A 22,942-nucleotide genomic window follows, 5' to 3' on the forward strand; every position below is an offset into this window, starting at 1 on the left:
CTCAGTCAAAGCTAGCTCAAAGGTTTCCCACTAGTTACAAATGATCATTTTGATCATGGTCTTTATTCTTTTGGTTCAACAATAAGGGGAGGGGAATTGAAGTTTGGCGCTTTCAGAAATTAAAAGAAAAATACTACTAAATTAAGAGTTAATTAGTATGTTAATGACATTACTAGACCTTAGGCACGTAGAAAAACAAAGGATTCCTATTAGATCGATACTTTACATTGAATTAGACAGGTCTAATGATGAATATGCCCATAGATGAATTAGGGACATTTATTTATTTATTTTTTTCTTTTGGTCAAAATTAAGAACAAAGAGGGGTTTTCTCACATATTTTGGCTTCCCAACAAAAGTAGAGGAGGGGGGGGGGGGGGGGGGGGGGGGATGACATAGGCGCATCTAGATGACATTACTAAACCTCAAGTACGTGGAGAAACAAATTAAGGGCATTTTGACTTACCAACAAAAATAAAAGAGGGGGTGGGGCATTTTGACTTACCAACAAAAATAGAGGAAGGGGTGGGGGCATTTTTGGCAAATTTGCTCCTTTGAGCTCCAAAGGACATTAGGCTTATTTTTTCACTACAAGATAAATATATATATATATATATAACCAAATAAAATAAAGCAACTTGGAGTTGTGCAATTTCCATTCCCTTACATTATTGGAAGTTAGATGACAGAAGAAGCGGCATCTCGTGTGGTAGAACATTGTCAAAGGGTCAAAGAATCACAAGGGGGATAATATGTCAGTGAAATATGAGGTCTACAAATTAATGTGGGTCAGTAGGATTATTTGACCAAGAAAAAAAATCTAATGCCATCCTCGATTTTACTACTTTAAGGAAACATAATAATGGATTTTCTGAATGATCAGGATCTAAAGGTCATGAAAATGACAGATTTATCATGATCAAGAAGTAATGAAATTGAACTTGAAAATGGAAAAATTTTGCCAAGATTGAAATCCACTTTTTTGTTGCCAAGATGGAAAAACATGACTAAGTGTTGCACCTTTTTTTTTTATTTGTTCTTTTTTGTTTGTTTTTCTGTTCTTTCTCAATATCAAAAGCAATGTAGCTGTAATCCATGATTCCTTGGGTGATTGGGTTGGTGGATTTTTTGTTAATTTGGGGACAAGACAGATTTTGAAAGTTGAATTATGGGGGTTATTTTTGGGTTTGCAGCTTGTTGTGGCTCGAGGGATCTCTAATCTTGTGATTGAAATGGATTCAGTGCTTATTGTGCATCTCATAAAAAATCCTGATACTATTGGAGGTCATCCTCTTGTTGGTTTGTTATATAGTTGCTAGGATTTTATGAATTTGATCAGTGGTTGTGATCTTCAACATGTCCATCGGAAGCGGACTTGCTTGGCAGACTGTCTTGCTAATGGCAGCTATAATCTGGACATAGGCGTGAGTTGGTTTGGTCTCTAGGCCCCGTTTAGTTAGTGTTGTGTAAGTTTTGTTTGGGGGGTTTTCCCCATGTCATTAAAATAAAAAAATAAAAAAAGCAATGTAGCTGAAATGGAATTTCTGCTTTTTTCAGAAGCACAACATTTAAAAACAAAAATAAAAAGGCTTTAGGATAGCCCAATTTTTTATTTTATTTTTATATAAGCGATGTTCTACTTTAATCTAATCTAAACTACGGAAAATTTCCCTCTCTATAATTTAAACTATCGCTTTAACTATTAAAAAAAAAGTACAGGAAGGAAGATTCGAACTAGGATCAGAGTAGAGAGTGCATCCATTCTAACTAACTTGACTAAACTCATATCTACATGATAGATCAACTTTAACTCCATTCAATTGTATAATTTATGTATAGTTCCTATTAAAGGCTATGCATTATATAAAGCTAGTGGGGTGTAGAAACATAAGAGGACAAGCAAATGAGAATAAAAAATGGCAAGGACTAAGCAAATGGTATGTTTCTATTTCAATCCTAGAGCCTAGACCCATGACAGCTTTTGAGGACAAATTGCAAAACGAAAATTCAACAAAGTGTGTGTGCCCTATTATTGCCAATGCCCACTGCCACTACCATTTTGCCCCACCAATGCTTTTTGGGCAGAAAAGTAATTTACAGGTCATCTCTCATTGTAGTCTTTTTCTGAGATTCTTGAACATGAGCATGGCCTGTTTGCAAATAATGGGGTATGACAAACAAAAAAATAAAAAAGCTTCATATTCTTGGTAGATCTTTCAGTGCAGTCTAAAGGCTTCTTTAGCAATGGTCTTGGTAGGATACTTGGAATGAGGTCAGTCTTGTAATTACGACGTGGAAAATGTACAAGTTCCACTCACCAAATTGGCTTTGGCCTTTCGGCTTTTCTTGCCTGTCTTTTTTGCCTTTTTCTTCTTAGACTCGATTAAATAGCTATGAATAAATATTATAGGATTGGGCCAAGACTTTCACAATTTGAGCTCGATCCCCTTAATTCAAAGGTCAACTGAACTTTTCCTAAGGTTTTGAGTCCATTTCTTACTTAATGTGGTGGCAGAGAAGCAACTAGCCAACTAGGATTATTGGATTCATTAGAGAAGTCACGTCACATAAAAGTAATATTAGAGATATCAAATTATTGCAAATATTTTATAGTTTAATTAGTTAAAAATAGTTATTTTTGCGCATTAAATTTTGTATTTCAATTTCGTCCTCTTCTAACATCGTTTGAATATATGAAGAAAAAAAAAACTAATTTATAATTTTTGGAAACCGACTAATATGGTAGTAGTTTATTTGATTTCATTTTGGATCGATTCTAAACCTTATTTATTTATAGCAAATAAGAATTGATGTCTCAAAATTGGTGTAGTAAATTCGCATTTTTTGTTTTTTTTGGTTATATTGGGAGAAAAGAAACCATGAAATTTTGATCTTGGATGCCAAGCATGGGAAAAAGAGAAAGACACAACTACTATGGTAACCCCACTAAACTTGTAATGTCCAACTAGCGAACTACCTGTCACCACCGACAAAAAAGTACTAACCGAGTGCTTGGGTGATATAATGTGCAATTCGATACCCATCAAGATCACAATTCATGAAAAAGTACGGCCCTTCAATTTGAAGACGTACTCATAATTAAGAAGGAACCTGAAAATTGGTATGCATGTGGGTAAACATAGGTAGGTGTACTTCAAGTGTCCTAAAGTGAAACCATATAAATTGTTTGTTTACAGGGAAAAAAAAATTAACATAAATTGCTTTTCAAGGTTGATTTAGAGCCAAAGACAATCATATACATACACTGTGAGATTGATTTGTTAAATTACCATTTAAGTAACATGCTGGATATAATCCATGGCAGAAAAATTTGGAAGAGGACCATGGCTTGAAATTATCTTTGAAAAATCTAGCAACTTCATCTACATGTTTCTAACAAACAATTCTTTGGTTAATTAGGTGTCTTAACTCAGTGGTAGAGTTGTTGCCATGCAGTTTAGTAGTCTGTGGTTCGATTTTTCGTAGTAGTGTGTGTGTGAGAATATCTCCCTTTCTCTTCCTAACTATGGCAACAAAAAACAAACAAAAAAACAAACAACCCTTCTAAAAGTGAAGGATCATGCCCTTTTGAAACCTCATGATTCATGTCCTTTAAAATATGTACCAAAGCCCTTCTATTGCCATTCTTAAAGCCTGGTTGGTACAATAATTTGGAGCAAAATGTATGCTCCATCCCATTCAAGGTAGGGATTGTTTATTTTTTTCATGCCAAAAAATCATGTACAATATATCTTTCAGCCATAAGAGGTGACACAAGGTCTTAACTGTAAGATATCTGTATAGTCCTTCCTCAAGTGTAGGATGGTGATCAATTTCCACTTAAAATAGTGAATCAATTTTGAATTGGGCTTTTGTTGTTTGTTTGGTTGAGCCCGTGTTTATTTATGCTGACTTTTTTATATGTTGTATGGTTTTGCTCTATTGCTTGGTAATGAAAGTTCATTTTCTTTGTCAACGAGGGTTGGTTGAGTTGGTAAAAATCGTTTTCTTCGTTATCAAGGCCTAAGTTTGAGTCTCGCTACCGACAATTCCTTTTAATTGATAATTTAAAAAAAACCTAAAAATGAGCTAACACCCCTTCCGTAAGTCCTTAAAGAAGCCTTGGTATGCCCTGGTCCTGGGATGGGATAGCCTCCACAATTTTTTTCATAAAAAAAAGTTGATTTCCTTTGACAAAAAAACAAAAAAGGATTCAAATTTCTGACTGGCTGATGCTGTGGAATATGTGAACTTTAAATAACAAAGCTTGCTGAATAACCAGTTGGTATAAACTAGTACAACAGACTGGCCAATTATCTTAAAATATGGTTGAAGACTAAGCTTATCATCAAAAAGGAAAACAAAATACTGATCAAGATTGGACTAAAAATACAACTAAGTAACTAAATTACAAATAAATTCAAATTCAAATATAGATAGCCTGGTCAAATTTATTCTATTAACTAAAAACCAAAAATTTAGAAGCCAAATTCACATCACATTCTTGGTTTTTTCTATTCATGCAAAAGAGAGATGGATTTTTCACATCAAAGACTGATTTGTTAAGGGGTCCATGCATGACTTGTAAACACGTTTGAACAATCTAGCAAGTCCATCTACAGCATGATTCTATCAACTAGGCCTAGCTGGTTGTCAACTATCTATATTTTTCTTTTATGTACCAAGAAAGTTCATCAGGTTTGAAAAGATGAATCAACAATTATATAACAAGTACTGGTACCTTGTACGGTACCTTTCGGCCTTGAGAGATAAAACAAGATCTACAGTGTTCAAGTGTGGAGCATGGCGATCAATTTTCTACTTAAAAAAATTGACTCAAATTTCTGACTGACCAATTCTGTGGACTATCTGGATTTAATACAAACCTTTGAATAATCAGTTGGTCCAAAGTAGTAACCATTATCTTAAGAGTTAATAAATTCAACTGCAGAGATAGATAATCTGGTTGTGTTCTTGTTTACTCCCCAACTGTTGTATGGAATAAAAATTGATTCAAGTTTTAAAAGCTGATTCTGCTTTGTTCTTTGTCCAAGCTGAAATTATCCTTTGATCACCATCTTAGTGTTTGAATTTAACTTTTAGTTGCACCTTTTGAGAATAAGGCGATAGAAGCGATAGAATTTTATTGATAAAGAGCGTTACAAGACTAGATAGACCAGTCCAAGGGAATTAGGCGAGCCACTTTATGTGAGAGGGGAACTATGGGAATTCAACTTCTTATAATTGAGATCATACCTTTTTTTGGGGTCAAAGATTCACACTTTGACGAGATATTATGCTTTGTATTTTTTAGTACAAGAGATGGGGTAGGGGAATTGATACAAATATTCATTGGGTATCTAAGAGTTTCGAACATCTACTCACATAGGTGGAGGTAAAAGAGTTCAGCCAACTAAGTAATATCCCATTGGCTAACAAGAGATTTGGCTTTAATTTCCAGGTTGGGGTGATAGGTATGTACACTAATAAGGAAAAAAATTTGGTATGTTTTTAATGTTGGTTGCTGAACCTGATAAACATTCCTAGTTAACTAAAATTCGATGTATGTTGAGAGGAGCCAATGAGGTCTAACCCAGTAGAAAATGACATTCACTTGCGGACAAATAATTTTTTAAATTTTAACGAGAAAAAATAGAGTTCTTTTCAAACTGAATACAATTTAACCAAATAATTGCATCTTCACACTTTTGAACAGGCAATTTGAAGGCCAGTCAACAAGGATCCTAATTAGACCACAATTTCTTATAGCTTCTCCATTTCTTATCCTTTTTCGCTAGTTTGAAACCTTAACTTTTGACAGTCGGGGTACTCAGGACACCAAGCGAGTTTTGTGGTGGACCTAATATTGCATAGAAGTAGGCAAAAGACTTTGCCCGGCTTGGCAGCCCAACTCAACTCATTAGGCTGATCCTAAGCTCAAATAGAAGCCCATAGGTGAACAATGCCCAAGCACTTGTCTCCTCTCATTTTAATTTTGATTTCTTTGGCTTGTTTTCTAATTTTTTTTTTTTTTTGTAAGTGTTCTTTTCAGTGTAGTTTTTATTATTATTTAACAAAGCGATAGACTAAATTACTCTAAATTAATCTAATTTACGGAAAGGGGAATTCAAACTTAAATGTAAAGAGGCAGACTCACTGCCCTGACCAAATAACCTAACTCACGTACACTTTTTTCAAACTTAATACAATTTAACCAAATAATTGTATCTTCGAATTTGTGAACAGGCAATTGGGAGGCCAGTCAATAAGCATGCTAATTAGACCACAATTTCTTTCTTTGCTCCCCGACCATTCATATCGTAGGTTTTTTCGCTAGTCGGATTATTCAAGTCATTGTGCTAAAGGACATCTAACCGAATATGGTTGTCTTTCCAATTAAAGATGCTTATCAATATATGATGTACAATTAAAAAAAAACTTTCTAGTCCCCAGTACTATATATAGATGTTGTGGTGTTGGTGTTCACATCTTTAAACCATCACCCACATTGTACCGATTCAAAAATGTATTCATTGGCACCTTCTTTTTTTCCTCCTAATAATAACACTGGTTTTGTCCCGCAAACATTTTACTGATAATACTGAAGACATATACGAATACTTAGGCTCGAATACATTTGCAACAAATGATACTTACCATAAAAATTTGAAACTTTTCTTTCTGAGCATGTAGCGTCTTCTCAATTTATCAATGGCTCAATAGGGTTTTAGCAACTACGTTAATGCTGCATTTACCTTAATTCAGGCACACTGCCCTAATAACAAAGGTGCAGTCATATGGTTTGCAGATAGCCAAGTCAAATACATGAATCATGATTTTCCAGGCGAAATTGACTACAAATATTAGGTACGATTTGGCTTTAAAACATGTCAATGGAGATCCTCGACCATTTACTAGAATGACAAATAAATTGTTGTTTTGCCTTGCTGCCGAAGCCTCTGAGGCTTACAAGTATGCAGTCAAGACGGTATCGGTTTACGAATCACACATATTCATGCGCTGGCTGGATAGAAAACAGAAACTTCATGCTAAGGTTCAATGCACAAAGGATCTTTCTACTAATGATGGTTTGATATGTCTTGATAATTTAATTAGGGAACTTCCAACTTATTGTGATCGGAAAACAGGAGCCATGATTTACTGTGAGAGTTATTAGATAAGCGTTTTCGCTAGGAGATGTTTACTTTGATTAAATCGCCCTCTAAGGAAGGTCCTCTATTTGCTAATTAAAGTTTTTAATAAATTTAGCTTAACCCCTTCAAAGTCATTTTTCCTCAACTATGACCCATCGTTTTTATTTTTGTTTGAATAAAATCTAGTTTAAAATAAAATAAAATAAAATTCAATGACTAGGATCCAACTTAGCAAGTTACCTAATCAAGTGCAAAATTGAATTTATTGTACTTTTTCGATTCCTAAAATACCCCAGACTAAGCCATTATTACATTTTATATATTAAGGGTTAATTTCATTTTAATACCTTGAATTGTTACCTTTAAGGCACATTTGCCCCCGCACTCTCAATTTTAACGATTACATACCCTAAGCTTTTCAATTTTTTACAATTTGGTTATGTATTTAACTTCATCGTCAAAATTTATGTTAATTGCTTGCGTGGCAAGCTTGGGTTCCACCTATTCACATATTTCAATGTTAGTTGAAGGGTATTTTGTTAAAAAATGATTTGGTATTAATGCGTGTAATGTGTTCTTCATGGGTGGGAAGACACCGATTACCCGAAAATACTCATCAACTCATATTGAAATAAGCAAATAGGTGAGACCCATGCCTGCCATGCAAGTAATTAACGAAAATTTTGATGTTGAAGTTAACGCTGAAACCAGATTGCAACAAATTGAAAAGCATAGCGTATGTAATTGTTAAAATTGAGAATGCAGGGACAAACGTGCCTTAAAGGTAAGAGTTCAAGGTACTAAATCAAAATTAATCCATATATTAATGTAGGAACCAATATAGAAACAATTTTTAATTGGATTGTAACTAATGACACACGTTGAATTTGGAAAGATCTCCAAATGGATGTAGGAATTAATTGGGAAACTTTTTTAAAATTTAACAATAAATTCATATTTAACATACCTAATTGGTTTATTTAATAAATAAATTATTTTTTTTTAATAAATTACACGTGATTAATTATCTATTATAATATTGTTTTGTAACCCATATATATATTCTTAGAACCGCATTGTAGTATTCAAAAATGAGTCCCTCAAAATTCATTGTGACCCTTCTTTTTCTTCCAACAATAACACTAGTTTTGGCACACACAAATTTTACTGATAAAACTGAAGGCATACTCGAATGTTTGGACTCGAACACGTTCACAGGAAATGATACTTACCATGAAAATTTGGAAAAACTTACAACTTTTCTTTCTGAGCATGTAGCTTCTTCTCAATTTATCAATGACTCAATAGGGCTTTACCCAAACGAATTATATGGTTTTGGTCTTTGTTTTGGTTCTACCTCTCCCACAGATTGTAGGAACTACGTACGTTAACATTGCACTTATCTTAATTCAGACACACTGCCCTTATAACAAAGGTGCAGTCATATGGTTTGCAGATGGTCAAGTAAAATACATGAATAAAGATTTCTTATGTCAGGCTGATGATAGATTTCGATATGATTTAGCTTTAAAAAAAGTGAGCGGGAATCATCGACCAATTACTAAAACAACTTGTAAAGCCAAGTATGCAGTCGAGACGGTTCGAGTTCACGAATCACACACATTCAGGTTCTGGCTAGATAGAAAAAAGAAACTACATGCTAAGGTTCAGTGCAACATGGATCTTTCCTAGTGTTGATTGTTCGTGGTGTCTTTCCAACTTGTTGTGATGGAAAAATAGGAGCCACGATTTACTCTGAGAGTTGTTGGATAGCGTTTTCTGTAGGAAATGCTTACTTTGATTAAATCACCCTCCATGGAAACCCTCTACTGAAATGCTAATTAAATTTTTAGTTATTTGATATGTTAATGTCGAAACAAAAAACGAAAACAGTCTAATTGCTCTGGAAGACAACTTATTTTTCTAGTCTTCTAGTTTTCATTTTGGCATAAATTATGTATTTCGTAGTTTTCTTAGCCTAAGAAATAAGATCCTTATGTATTGGTGGCGTGTAATTTGGTGTGGGGTATTTGGCATATAAGAAATCAGATTCGTTTTGATCACTTGGTAGTTTGCCTCGATTATGCCCAGCGATGGTTCCTTTCCCGCTTTAAGGAATCTGCGAATGCTTGCTTCATTTCTGGTCATTCTCCTTCCTCTCTGCTGATCAATATTCCAACTTTTGGGTTTTTTGCCTCTCACTCTGTCAACTCCCAAGTTATTACGAGTATCGCCGCGCGGCTATACTATTTATAAATAAATAAATAAAAACCCGCCCAGCGATTAGGCGCCTATACTATTTTTGAAGAAACATTAATAAAACTGAGTACACCTGCATGGCTACACTATTTTTAAAAAATAAATTTAAAATAACCGTGTATACTATATATATAATAAAATAAAAAAGGAACCACCTAGCACCTAGGCGCTACGTGTCAAAAAAAAAAAGCAAAGAGGCTGTACTATTTTAAAAAAATAAAGAAAAAACCGAATATATCCGCTCGGCTATACTATTTTTAAAAAAAAACAATTTAAAAATCCGAGTATAGCCGCACGGCTGTACTATTTTTGGAAAAAAATTTATTGCGGCCAAGTATAGCCGCGCGGCTATACTATTTATAGATATTAATTTGCTAGTTTCAACATCCAAAGCAGATATCGAAGAGAGAAATTTCACAGTAAATCAATTTGAGAGTACAGTCGGGTACTATTTTAAAAATAAATTTAAAAACCGGGTATAGCCGCCTAGCTAGACTATATATATATATATATATATATATAAATATAAAAAGGACTCGCCCAGCGCCTAGGCGCCACGTGCCAAAAACGTAAAGCCAAATGGCTGTACTATTTTAAAAAAAAATTAGAAAAAAACCGAGCAAAACATGCAAGAATTGCTAGTTTCTTAGGCAAAACATGTCAAAGGATGACATAACAGAGGGGTAAGACATAAAAAACAACAGTATAAGCAAGCAAGAACCAAAACATAGTATCAGGCCAAGCTATGTAGATCATAATATAAATCATGTTTTGGAACATTCGAAAATCGACAGAATAGGGGAGCATGGCCATTTTCAGCTTAAGGTTCAGGAAAATCTATTAAGTAAACTAGTTCCTCAGGAAGACAGTGATAAAAGTAACTAACAAGATTGATAAATGATATTCACTTTTGAAAATTCAACGTGGAACAAATCAACTGTATACATAGCAGAGAAGTACATATGAAGCACACTTTGCTTAACAACAGAATTTACATCTTGAAATTTGTACATATCAAGCACGCCGTCTACTCAGACGCCAAGAGTTGGGCTCATGATATCTGTCATAAAGCGGTTCGATGCGTTCTCGGCATTTGCGGTTGCTCATCTTTGTAGGATCTGCAGCCTTAAAGAATCTTGGCACCTGTTCCATAAGCCACTTGGGATCTATAGCGCTGACCTCGCGCATGTACTCCTTTGTGGTCATCACCAGCTCATTGTAGATGACCCAATCTGGCTGTCTCTGGAAAAGAACACTGCTTGGGTGGATATAAACTACCTGCTTGTCGACTATGGTTCTATAACCCTCACGTGGTTCCTTTTTAGCAACATGAAAGAAGCATCCGGTTATAATCGCTTTTCTGATCATTGTTCGATCTTTTCCTGCACTTACAACCTCTAATTCATACTTGTCCATGACAGTAAGAAGCTGTTTCCTGATATCCCTTGCCCTACTCAATGACCGAAATTGGACAAAGTTCTCTGAACACCAGGGGCTAGAAAAATTCTTAGCTTTCCAAGCCTCATAAACAGCAAGTAAAGTCAGATGGTCTCCCTCAGGCTGTAGAAACTTGGCCTTCTTCAAATCTGCTTGCGCTTGTTTTTCCTTAGGCCTGTAGAAGGTATTGCCTGCCTGAAGCATGGCAATGATGGTCACAATTTCATCACTGCATCCAAGGTTCGCACTGGCAAGCAGCATTTTAGACAAGGGTGGATCCAGAGGCAGCACGGCCATTCTACTACCCAATTTGGTCAGGAACCCCTCTTCATCCAAGGCTCCTAGCATCTTCAGTTGTTCCACGGCAGACGCAAGTGCTTCGGGTGATGGGGGATCCATAAAATCAAAAGATTTAAGATCATTTATTCCCATAGCTTTCAACATCAGTGTAGTATGTACAAGATTTGATCTTTGGATTTCTGGAACTGTATTAGGAGACATCTCATTGTGAAAAGCACTCTCAGTGTAAAGGCGGTAACATTTTCCTGGCCCTGTACGCCCAGCACGCCCAGCTCGTTGACTGGCTGATGCCTGTGAAATTGGTGTTACAACCAGCAAATCAACCCCTTGCTTCGGATTATATACATTTATCTTTGCAAACCCTGGATCAATTACGTAAAATATCCCATCAATGGTCAAAGAAGTTTCAGCAATATTGGTAGCCACAACCACTTTTCGCTTCCCTGGAGGAGCAGGCTTAAAGATCTTTGACTGCTCTGCACTCGGTTGGGCACCATAAGCTGGTAGGATAATCAATTCCGGAACATCTTTACCTAGTTCTTTCATCCTTTCATACAGAGACTGACAAGCAAATTCAATCTCCTCCTCACCAGTCAAGAAGACAAGTATGTCACCTTCAGGTTCACTCAAGTGAAGTTGCAGAACAGTCAATATAGCTCCATCCAAGTAATCACTTTCAGGCTGCTTTGCGTACAGTGTGTCTACAGGATAAGTTCTACCAGGAACAGTGAATATCATACAATTGAAGAAATACCTCGAAAACTTCTCTGCATCCAGTGTTGCAGACGTAACAATCAAACGAAGATCAGGTCGTCTTTTAACAAGTTGCTTCAGCATTCCGAAAAGAACATCAGTATTGACTGTTCTTTCATGGGCTTCATCAAGCATGATCACAGAGTACTGAGAGAGGTTTTTGTCCATCAAAATCTCCCGAAAAAGCATTCCTTCAGTCATGTACTTAATCAAAGTATCCGGTCCAGTACAATCATCAAATCGAATAGAATACCCAACTTCCTCCCCTAATCTACAACCAACTTCTTCAGCAACCCTCTTGGCCACAGAAGTGGCTGCAACTCTACGCGGTTGAGTACATCCAATTATGCCCTTTGTGCTGTAACCTGCTTCAGCAAGATACTGAGCTACCTGGGTTGTTTTACCTGAACCAGTCTCACCAACAACAACAAGCACCTGATTTTCGTTCACAGCATTAACCAGCTCATTCTTCAATTTGTAGATTGGTAAGCTCTGACGCCGTTCAAGAATGGAAAGGCTTGATCTCTGCCCAAAACTCAGGGCTCCTTCATAAGCACTCTTCTTCCACTCATGCTTGTCAATGTCGAAAGCCGAAAAGCCAGCAGCATCCCTAAGTTCTTGTGCGAGATATCTATCACCTCTCTCTGCCATAGGGTCTTCCCAAGCACGATTAAGATCCATTGGAATTGAATTACGCTTCATTCTTTCTTGCACTTTTCTTATTTCTCTACCCTCCTTTTGAAGCGCAGACTGAAGTGCAGCTGCACGGCTCAATGACCCAATTGGGTTCTTGACAATCTTAACAGGTGACCTATCAATTGATAAGACTCCACGCAGAAGTTCTAATGGGTCCTCATCCAGCTCCATTTCAATCTCTTCCCCGAAATCCTCTTCTCGATTTCGCAATCCAACTTCATCATCATATGTTGCAGCCCCAAAAACACCAGAGGCGATCCCTTCATAACCATTGTTAACCCTCTGCCTCTTGCTCCTTTTTTCTTCTTCTTTACTATCTCTATGAATTTGCATAGCATCGGTGATCGCCATGGCCGGGCTGTCCCTGCGCTTCTGAGAAGCCTTTTTTGGAGGAAAAATGTTGTGAATGATCTCCAACAATATATGCAGGAGATATTCAGGCATGTTTGCTCCGTTTTGCTTTAACTTTGCACGGAAATCGTCCACGGCCTCACACTTTCGACCCATCTCGGTTATGAACTCTGCCAAAACTCTGTCTGCGAAACCCAGATGATTTTCAAGCACTGTGCAAATATTGGAGACCAAAGAAAGGTATTCGAGTTTATCAAACACACTGACCTGCGTAGGAACAGCCATTCTTTAAGATGAAAACAAAGCTCTCTCTCTCTCTCTCTCTCTAAAAATTTGAGTAGACAAAATTTCAGACATAAACCATCAATGAGTGGTTTGTATGTAAATACCATATATATATAGGAATGAGGCTGCCGACTAATTCACTTTTTCCTTCTAGAATTAGGAATTCTTTCTTCAATCCTTGCTAACCAAGCAAAAGCTTGACCTTTTACTCGTAGATTTAGGAATTCAATATTTTCCGCTGACCAGACAAGCAGAAAGTCGGGGGTCGTCTAAGGTTGGGAATATTTTATAGTTAATATCGTTCTTAAAATTTAATTGTCGTTTTCTTATCAAAAAAATAAGATCAAACCCTTTTTTCGACGACTTTGACCCTAAATGTCATGTGTGTCTATATATTTTTTAAACAATTTTATTTTCCATATAATTTTCAATTATACGGAAAAATAATTGTGCACTTTTTCATAAACTAGACATAATACATGTATTGTACTCATACAATTTTCTGATTTCTGATTTTAATGACCAAATTTTTCACCGTCTATTTTAATTATATATTATCCATTAATTTTAATTGCAAATGACTCACTAGTGTAGTAGTTTTAAGTAATTACTCTCCCAAGCAAGGTCCTAATTTCGAGTCCAAATTAATTGCTAAACACAGTGACCAAAAACGTGTTTAATCCAACTACAAATTGTAGAAGAAGTCCAACAATTTGACACTTCAATAAATAGATTAGTCGCATTCACAAGTGAGTGATGAAGAATATAGTAAACCCTATATCCATAATCTGACATTTTAGATGTTACCCAAAAACTTGAGGTACAACAGTACAAAAAAAAAGAAAAGAGTGACCGCAGGCCATCGACAAGACCACCCCTTCCAAGTATAATAAAAGCTGTGTCCCAATAATCCTAAGAGCTTGCGGTTGCTGTAGAATGTCAAACTAACAATAGTTAGAAGCAGGGCATATAAAGAGGAAACACAACATTCTGAAACTCATCATCAAAGAGCAGCAAAATTCAGGGAACAGATTTTAAAAATTAATGCCAGGACAGAATCAGAATTAGTACCTTTAGCAGAAGGCTCTTCCTGTGGTTTCATAGCTGGGAAGAGAAGAACTTCCTGTCCAACCACAAACAACAGATAGTGAGAAGCCGCTACAGGTGACATCTCACACACGAGCACAAACACATGCTTGGAGGGGAGAGGGAGGGTAGGAGGCACAAACCTTAATGTTCTGTGAATCAGTTAACAACATAGATAGTCGATCTATGCCCAAACCCCAACCGCCAGTTGGAGGTAACCCATACTCAAGAGCTCCACAAAATGTTTCATCCAAAGCCATTGCTTCATCGTCACCTGACTGTCGATCCTGAAACTCAAACCACATATCTTCAGAACCAAACAATATATAATAATATAACACAACTAAACAGTTAATTCATACCTTGAGCTGATCAGCAAATCGTTGGCGTTGTACCACAGGATCATTTAGTTCAGTGTAGGCATTAGCAAGCTGGGAAGCAAAATAACATTTGGTAACAAGCACGACGACAAACCAAACCAAAAGATGCCAAATAAATAAATAATTCAAAGAAGTCTTCAAGTTAGTAAGCATACTTCATGCTTGTTGATAAACAACTCAAAACGCTCAGTCAGGCCAGGTTTTGATCTATGCCACTTTGCTAAAGGACTCATTATCTCGGGATGGTTAATGATAAATGCAGGATGTACACAAGTCTCTTCCAGAAAGTGCCCCACAAGCTGCAATGATGGAAAATGTCATCAACACAAGAAAAACATAAGATTGCATTACCACATTAAATTGACATTCCTTGCCACCCAATAGCAACTATCGAGCATAGAGAATCTCATAGTAATGTGAAATTTTTTTTGGGGGATGACAATATGCGATCATAATTCTCACTCTATTGAAACTGCAACTAGTGTGTTCAATATCATTGCCACCTATGAAAAATACCATAAGTCATTACTTCTTTTTTCCCTTCCTTGGCAATGATTTAATAGCCAACAGCCATATACAACAGTGAACGTAACAGAACATATATGTATAATATACAAGTCACCACCAGCCAGGGTACCACCTTTTAATCAGATATGCCCAGGTCATTTTCTAAGTTCTCACCACACCATTAGCTCCTCAAAAGACTAGTTCAAATTGGATCAAATATCCTGATTCATGTACTTGATTTAGAAGAATATTTGGAAAAAGGAAAAAGAAAAAGATTTACCTTGTCCAACAAACGAGCTGTGGTTTCAGGAGGAGAACATTTGATATCAAACTTCTTGCATGCCTCCTTAAGATATTTGTTAGCTTCCTCACTAGAGAGATCTGCTGGATTTATGTTGAGATCTGCAATCTTATTTAATTCCTCAACCATGTCGATCCTCCTGCAACAGTACCAGTTAAAACCATCAGATAAGTTGTTTTAAATCTGTTTCAGTTGTAATATGCATGACCAATGAATCAGGTTACAGACCTGAAGGGAGGAGTGAAGTCAATCTCAATTGGATCCTTATCAAGCCCATTTGAGTGATACTTGATTTTGTATCCACCTGTGAGTTCCTTGACCATCCCTATTTTAGATTAAATATTATATCAGCAAAGAAATCCAAGTAGTTTCAAAGACATGGAAAAGTGAAAAAGAAGCATATGTCTGAGCCATACCACTCAACAATTCCTCGGTCAGGGTCATCACGTCATTGTAGTCTGCATAAGCCATGTAGAATTCACAGGTAGTGAACTCAGGATTATGAGTCAAATCAATACCCTCATTTCTAAATTGTTTTCCAATCTCATAAACACGTTCCAGGCCACCAACAACTAACTGCTTGAGATATAGTTCAGGTGCAACGCGCATGAAAAGCCTCATGTCAAGTTCATTGTGATAAGTCACAAAAGGGCGGGCAGCTGCTCCACCAGCAATCATATTCATCATCGGAGTTTCAACCTGAGGGTGGAAGAAAATAGAAGAACTAAATGACAAAGATAGAAACGACACAAAATGTAAGGCACCATCAACAAATGGCCATGAAAACGCAATGGATACAGAAAGCAAGTTGATGAAAGACTAACCTCCACGAAATCACGCTTGTCCAGGAACCTTCTAACATATTGAATGATCTTAGATCTGGTCTTGAATATTTGTCGAACCTCGGTATTCAATATTAAATCCAGATAGCGTTGACGATAACGAGTTTCCTAGCAAGAAATACAATGAAGTTAACACGTAAAATAATGGAAAATGAGAACAGCATAAAAATTTGAAAACTTAAATGGGAATAACGTAAATTAACAAATCAAAAATTAATATATTGCATCTTGATAGGGTGATCTAACTCAAGTCACTTTGAAATTCTCAATCTCAATTAAAATATAGATTGAAAGAAAAGGACAGAAACCAGGATTAAAGTGAATCCGACAAACCAACTAATCAAACTAAGACCTAATAGATAAATGAAGGTATAAGTTGAGCTGGTAGGCCATATCTCCGACACATAAAAAAAATCAATGCCTGTCTACAAGATTAGCTTATGTAAGCACAGGTACCTAACTAAAGGACCAGAAATATATGTTCTTGAATTTAGTAAAGAATACGCCAAGTTACTGTATCTAAGATAGATAGTCTAAGGAATCACACATGCATAGACAGATATCAATAATGTGTATTCAAGCGTACATTTTTTTCCGACACCCAAAACTGTAAGTGTCCACACAGTACTGCAAAAAAGGGGTTTAAAGTTTCTGTATCAATCAATACCTGGTCTTTTAAAATATAAGTTTCAGGATTCCTTGGGCTTCCTGGGACCCATCCATCAATTTTCTGCAGAAGTTTATGCAGTGGAGTCATGATAGGAGCACAGGCAGTATTAAAGCAGTAAAAATACAAACATTGCTTACCTTCACATTAGCATTATCAGAAGCAGGACCAGCTTTCTGCCTTGCCATCATATGAAGACAATGTGATAAGACTATAAATGATCTTGGAAAAATGCTCAGCTCCCCCCTCTTCGTCTTCCCTAAGAGAAAGAAACAAACAAACAAAACAGACAATTGTATAATCCAGAAAAATGAACAGTTCATAGTCCCAAAACACACAAAATCCAGCAGAAAATTATATTACAAGGGTCAATTGATTTGAGAGAGAAAAACCAAAAATAAAAAAGCAGAAGTTATAGTTGATAACTGTAGAATGCCCAGGATCATGACGTTATATACATAACATGACAAGTGTCCCAAAATGGATTTTCAGGGGCCTAATATCAGAGCTTCAGTCAACTAAACTGAACGGGAGTAAAGCCAAACCTTCTATGACATATAGAAAACGGAATAGCTTGAAAGTTGTTTTGCACAAAGAACTTATCATTAGACTAACGACCAGTCAGACCAGAACAAATCCATGAGTGCACACACAAGAAGTTTGTATATCCAGTTCAACAAAGTCAGGAAGATGCAAATCATGTGAAGACTAAGCTACTATTCAGGAGATCTTCATGGAACACTGCACCCTTGTAATCTCTTTCAATTTCACCATAACTTTTTAGAAATTTCCTCCCTAATCTTTCTTTTAACCAACCAAAGTTCTCAACACACATGCACAAACAAGATGAAATGACTTATTAAACTGATCAATAATTACTTGATAAAAAGAACTCAGATGAAACCTATCAACTGCTTGCCCATATAGTGAATAACAATTTCAAACATTCAATCAAATGGTCCTCGCCTAAAATATCAAGACTCTTTACATACAAAGAAAAGGATTTCTTTTTACTGCTACAGACTAGCCTCTGTTCTTCTTTAGACCCCTTGTTTCACTCTGATAGTGTCATAATTCAAGTCAATGCAGAGGAAATGAATGTGTTCTTATAGTGCTTAGTAAAAAACTATAATCTGGATTACACCACCACTTATTCTACTGAATCTTACAAAGATACTTCCTATAATGCTTAACTCAAATTTTAAATAAAAATCATACAATTCGAAAACAAATTATTATAATTAACAAGTAAAAGGTATATCACAGCTATTACAAACCTGGGAACCCAGTCACACCAACAATATCACCCCGCTTAACACTAGAATGGAACTTAGAAAATTCAGATTCATCCAACTCTGATTTGCTGCATGAAAAAATGAAGTCCTTTAGTAATTTGATATTGAAAAGTAAAAGAAATAACTCAACAAAGGGGATATATTAATTTACTGAATAGATTAATTCAACCACGCATAAGGAGAAGCAAAATAGTTTGCATTTATCTAAGCAGGAGTGAATCCAGAATTCTTCATGGGAGTGAGTGAGCTTCCAACCACACTTCAATACAATAATAGCTTTCTACTTTCTACAAGACCAACTTCATGCCATCATCTGATCAAGGTATTTTTATTTCATAGGTATGGAAAATCAGATGGAAGATGAGAAAAGATGAAAAGAATCAGTTGCTCTTATTTACACATAAAAATAGTATTTGATGACTAGCAACTTCAGAGCAAAATCAAACTTAAACCAACTGCTATATAGAGTTTCACCAAAGAAACTATATAGACTTGTACATGCTGTGTGTACATGCCTGCACATATATAGTAAATACAACTAAAAGCTGCAGGCAATTTTTAAACCTGGGTGGTGGGAGAATATAAAAATTGTTTCAGATAATAACAAATGCAAAGGTGGCAAATGTAGTTCATTACATTGTTCTAGAGGCTAACTACATTAAGATCTAAACAACCGGGTATACCATATAAAAAGAAGTGGGGGTGGCAACAAATTTATACCTTAAATCAGCCATGACTTGGACCTTTCCACCACCAGGTCCGCCACCATGTAAATCATAAAAGAAAAGCTTAGAGCTGGAGGATCTTTTACTCATGATTCGCCCTTGCATAAGAGTGAAATTATTCACACCAACAAATAAAAATTGAAAGTGACAGATGATACTCTAAACAAATATAAACCCTTAATTTTGAATACCAGCTAGCGATACACTGATCTCATCACGATGCTCCCCATTGCTTAAGCCGTCATACTTCTCTACATATTCAAGCACACTCATTGAAACAAAGAATTTGTGAGGATATGGATTTTTATTATCTGCCTTCTGGGTAGCAAGATACTTCAGCCTGTTTTCAAAGTATTGCTGCAACATGATCAAAAACAAAAGAACAAAAACGGATGAGGTTCGGGTCATAAATGAGTGTGAAAAAAATTCACACAGAAAACAATTAGATGAATACTATATTACACAATGTAATTAATGTATACCGTTGGATCCATTTCTTCATCTTCAGTAGCTCCAATTTTCTTAACCTGTGAACTTGCTGTTGCAGCGGCCTGTAAGATAAGTGCAAAGTTATTTAATATCAGACTTCATAATCAAATACGGTGAGCTTCTTTAGTGGACAGTAAGCAATTACACATTATCATTCAAGTGTATCCAGAGTTCAAGTGACTATTTAGTATGAATTCACTTTCAAGGTTGGAATACTAAATTTATGGCTTAAAACAAATCATCAAAATATATAAGATTTCTGCGAAACCAATACTTACATACAATTAAGCACGCCACTGTCAAATTGACGAAAAAGAAAATCACTACGATGTATCATGACTATTTAGTATCAACTCATTTTCATGTTTCATATACTAATTTTATATGACAAATTAACAACCAAAATATACCAAATTATTGGGTAAACAACACTTGCAGATAAGCAAATAATGTTCTGACAATTATCTACCAACATTTAGGGAATGAACACACCATCATTCAATAATTCCACTGGACTATATAAAGTTCAGGGAAGAGTCCTATACGTAGTTTACTACCCATATCATTTCCGCACTTATTTCTCCCTCGTTTTCAAAAGACCAAACAGAAAATAATAATTAATAAAAATAATAAAAGCAGAAACAAAAGGATGCTAAGAAAATGTGTACCTGCTTTGCCTTCTCCTCCTCTTTCCGCCGCTTCTCCTCTTCCTTCTGCTTGTTCTTCAGCTCCTTCTTGCGTGCACTGTAAGCATTCCACAAAAATTAAAATTAAGTCTAAATGCTTTCGTAGCTTAAAAAAAAACCAAAACCCATATGGATTAAAAATAAAACAAAACGTTTCATGGACAGAAATGAACACATTTTTCCCCTCCCTGTTTGGAACCCAAGCCATGCCTAAAATCTCTCAATTCGAAGGCAATCCCTTTCTCAGGGACCAAACAGGGGTTCTTAGGCACTTACTTTTTGCTCATAGCTCCTTCCGATTCCATTGTCAAATCTGAGACCGCTTTCGTTGTTTCGTCAACAGTGCCTGCCATTGCAGCGACTCCTTATGTGAAGGGAGAGCAACAGAGGGCTTTGTGGGGTTTTTGTGTGTGTAGCTAGGGTTTGGCAAATGGGTAAAAATATTACAATTTTACTATATAGGCGGGTCGGGTCCATCGTTGCTTCTTTTTTTTTCCTTTTTTTTTATGAATTGGATATTTATGTTATAAAACTAGAATAATCAGAGGATGAGAAGTACCACTGTAATATTGGGAGTGGAATTATATTTCTCTTTGTGATGTTTATACTGACAGAATTTCTCCTCAAATAGACTCCACTCTTTCTCTTCTCTCTGACTCTCACTCTTTCTCCTCTTCTAACTCTCACTCTTTCTCTTCTTCTCTTCCGAATGTTTACAAGCAAATATAATGTCTATTTATAGGCAAAGCAAATGGCCTTTAAGGGAGACATAATGATTTCTCCCCAACATCATTATCCCATCTTTTGACTAATACCCTCTAGCTATATCTCCATCTTTTGACTAATGCCCTATAGCTTTATCTATGTGGGCTTCACCTCTTTATAACACTCCCCCTTCAAGACCACATGTCCCTAGATTGGTTGCCTCATTAAAACCTTGCTTGGAAAAACCCAGTGGGAAAAAAACCTAAGCGAAGGAAAAAGAGTACAACTTTATTTGGGACATAAGGGTAATGCGCTCATGTTGCCTCGTTAAAACCTTGCTAGGAAAAATCCGGTGGGAAAAAAACCCTAGTCGAAGGAAAAAGAGTACAACGCGCATATGTCCTGTGTTAGAGGACTCTTGAATGCTCCCCCTGATTTTGCATGCTCCAACTTGATTTCTTGCAAAGTTGTCGTAATCCGATGTCATGCACTAACTTTTGGAATGTACATTTCGGCAATGATTTAGTGAAGAGATCTGCCAGGTTATCGCTTGAGCGGATTTGTCTGACTTTGATTTCTTGACTCTTCTGGAGCTCGTGTGTATAGAAAAACTTTGGTGATATGTGCTTAGTCCTGTCACCCTTGATATACCCTCCTGTGATCTGAGCAATACAAGTTGCATTGTCCTCATTCAGGATTGTTGGAGTGTCTATTGCTGAGGGTAGGACACATGTGCTTCGGATGTGATGGATCACCGACCTTAACCAAACGCATTCACGACTGGCTTCATGGAGGGCAAGTATTTCTGAGTGATTGGAAGATGTGGCCACTAGTGTTTGTTTCGTTGAGCGTCATGAGATTGCAGTTCCTCCGCATGTAAATACATACCCAGTCTGTGATCGTCCTTGATGTGGATCATAGAGATATCATGCATCAGCATAACCAACAATACTCTGGGCGTTGGTCGATTCACTGGAATAGAATAAGCCCATGTCTGTTGTCCCACGAAGGTATCGTAGAACATGTTTGATGCCGATCTAATGTCGCCTTGTTGGAGCAGAACTGTACCTTGCTAACAGATTTACTGAAAATGATATGTCTGGTCTGGTACATTGTGCCAGGTACAATAAAGCACCTATTACACTAAGATATGGTACTTCTGGACCAAGTACCATTTCATCATCCCTTTTTGGACGATATGGGTCTTTCTTAGTGTCAAGCGACCGAACGACCATTGGAGTGCTAAGTGGATGGGCTTTATCCATGCCAAACCGTTTCAATACTTTTTCAGTATAAGTTGATTAATGCACCAAAATTCCATTAGCACTATGCTCAATCTGCAAGCCAAGACAATATTTTGTCTTTCCAAGGTCTTTCATCTCAAACTCACGTTTGAGATAATCAGTAGTCTTTTGAAGCTCTTCAGAAGTTCCAATCAGATTCATGTCGTTGACATATACTGCCACTATCGCAAATCCAGACTCTGATTTCTTAATAAACACACATGGGCAAATAGGATCATTTGTGTATCCTTCCTTCAGTAAATACTTACTGAGACGATTGTACCACATTCGTCCAGATTGTTTTAGCCCATATAATGATCTTCTCAATTTGACTGAAAACATGCCCCGTGGTTTATTTCTGGCTGCTTCAGGCAGCTTGAATCCTTCTGGAACTTTCATGTATATATCTGTATCCAATTCTCCATACAGATATGCAGTAATGACATCCATGAGTCTCATTTCAAGTTTTTCTGAAACCGCCAAACTTATTAAGTAACGGAATGTAATTGTGTCCATTACTGGAGAGTACGTTTTCACATAATCAATTCCAGGCCTTTGTGAAAAATCTTGTGCAACGAGTCGCGCTTTATACCTTGAGATCTCATTTTTCTCATTGCGCTTTCTTGTAAATACCCACTTGTAACCTACAGGGTTCACATTGGGTGGAGTTGGAACAATATGTCCAAAAACACTCATTTTTTCCAAAGAATTTAATTCTGCCTGGATTGCATCTTTCCACTT

At 36.4% G+C, this 22,942-nt stretch overlaps 2 protein-coding genes across 5 annotated transcripts; both read right to left on the reverse strand.

The window, feature by feature from the left end:
- LOC18788165 (probable pre-mRNA-splicing factor ATP-dependent RNA helicase DEAH5) lies at positions 10,286–13,536 on the reverse strand. Of its 4 annotated transcripts, none has more exons than XM_020568185.1 (2): positions 13,340–13,536; positions 10,286–13,217 (listed from the first exon to the last, which is right to left on the reverse strand). In XM_020568185.1, the coding sequence occupies exons 1-2, from the start codon at positions 13,340–13,342 to the stop codon at positions 10,428–10,430; spliced, it is 2,793 nt and encodes a 930-aa protein (XP_020423774.1). In that variant the 5' UTR covers positions 13,343–13,536; the 3' UTR covers positions 10,286–10,427. The 4 variants fall into 4 exon arrangements, with proteins under 4 accessions (XP_020423774.1, XP_020423777.1, XP_020423782.1 ...); XM_020568188.1 differs by lacking the exon at positions 13,340–13,536 and having other exon boundaries at positions 10,286–10,466; positions 10,502–13,329; XM_020568193.1 differs by lacking the exon at positions 13,340–13,536 and adding an exon at positions 13,218–13,326 and having other exon boundaries at positions 10,286–13,135.
- Positions 13,897–20,725, reverse strand: LOC18791431 (lysine--tRNA ligase, cytoplasmic). Its single transcript, XM_020568197.1, has 17 exons — positions 20,490–20,725; positions 20,196–20,271; positions 19,521–19,589; positions 19,230–19,395; positions 19,034–19,136; positions 18,296–18,381; positions 17,159–17,277; positions 17,019–17,081; positions 16,334–16,459; positions 15,926–16,208; positions 15,738–15,834; positions 15,489–15,648; positions 14,857–15,000; positions 14,684–14,752; positions 14,465–14,608; positions 14,307–14,358; positions 13,897–14,164 (listed from the first exon to the last, which is right to left on the reverse strand). Exons 1-17 carry the CDS (start codon positions 20,564–20,566, stop codon positions 14,148–14,150), a joined length of 1,851 nt encoding a protein of 616 aa, XP_020423786.1. The 5' UTR covers positions 20,567–20,725; the 3' UTR covers positions 13,897–14,147.

The sequence above is a fragment of the Prunus persica genome, chromosome G1, assembly GCF_000346465.2.
Source record: "Prunus persica cultivar Lovell chromosome G1, Prunus_persica_NCBIv2, whole genome shotgun sequence".
NCBI classification, from domain to species: Eukaryota; Viridiplantae; Streptophyta; class Magnoliopsida; order Rosales; family Rosaceae; genus Prunus; species Prunus persica.

Coding starts and splice junctions, on each gene's coding strand:
- LOC18788165 (XM_007224964.2), bottom strand. CDS start 13,235: ATGGCTGTTCCTACGCAGGTCAGTGTGTTTGATAAACTCGAATACCTT.
- LOC18791431 (XM_020568197.1), bottom strand. CDS start 20,566: ATGGCAGGCACTGTTGACGAAACAACGAAAGCGGTCTCAGATTTGACA. Junction 17,278..18,295: donor TGGTGTGACTGGGTTCCCAG/GTTTGTAATAGC, acceptor TCTTTCTCTTAG/GGAAGACGAAGAGGGGGGAG. Junction 14,609..14,683: donor GATTTGCTGATCAGCTCAAG/GTATGAATTAAC, acceptor TTTGAGTTTCAG/GATCGACAGTCAGGTGACGA.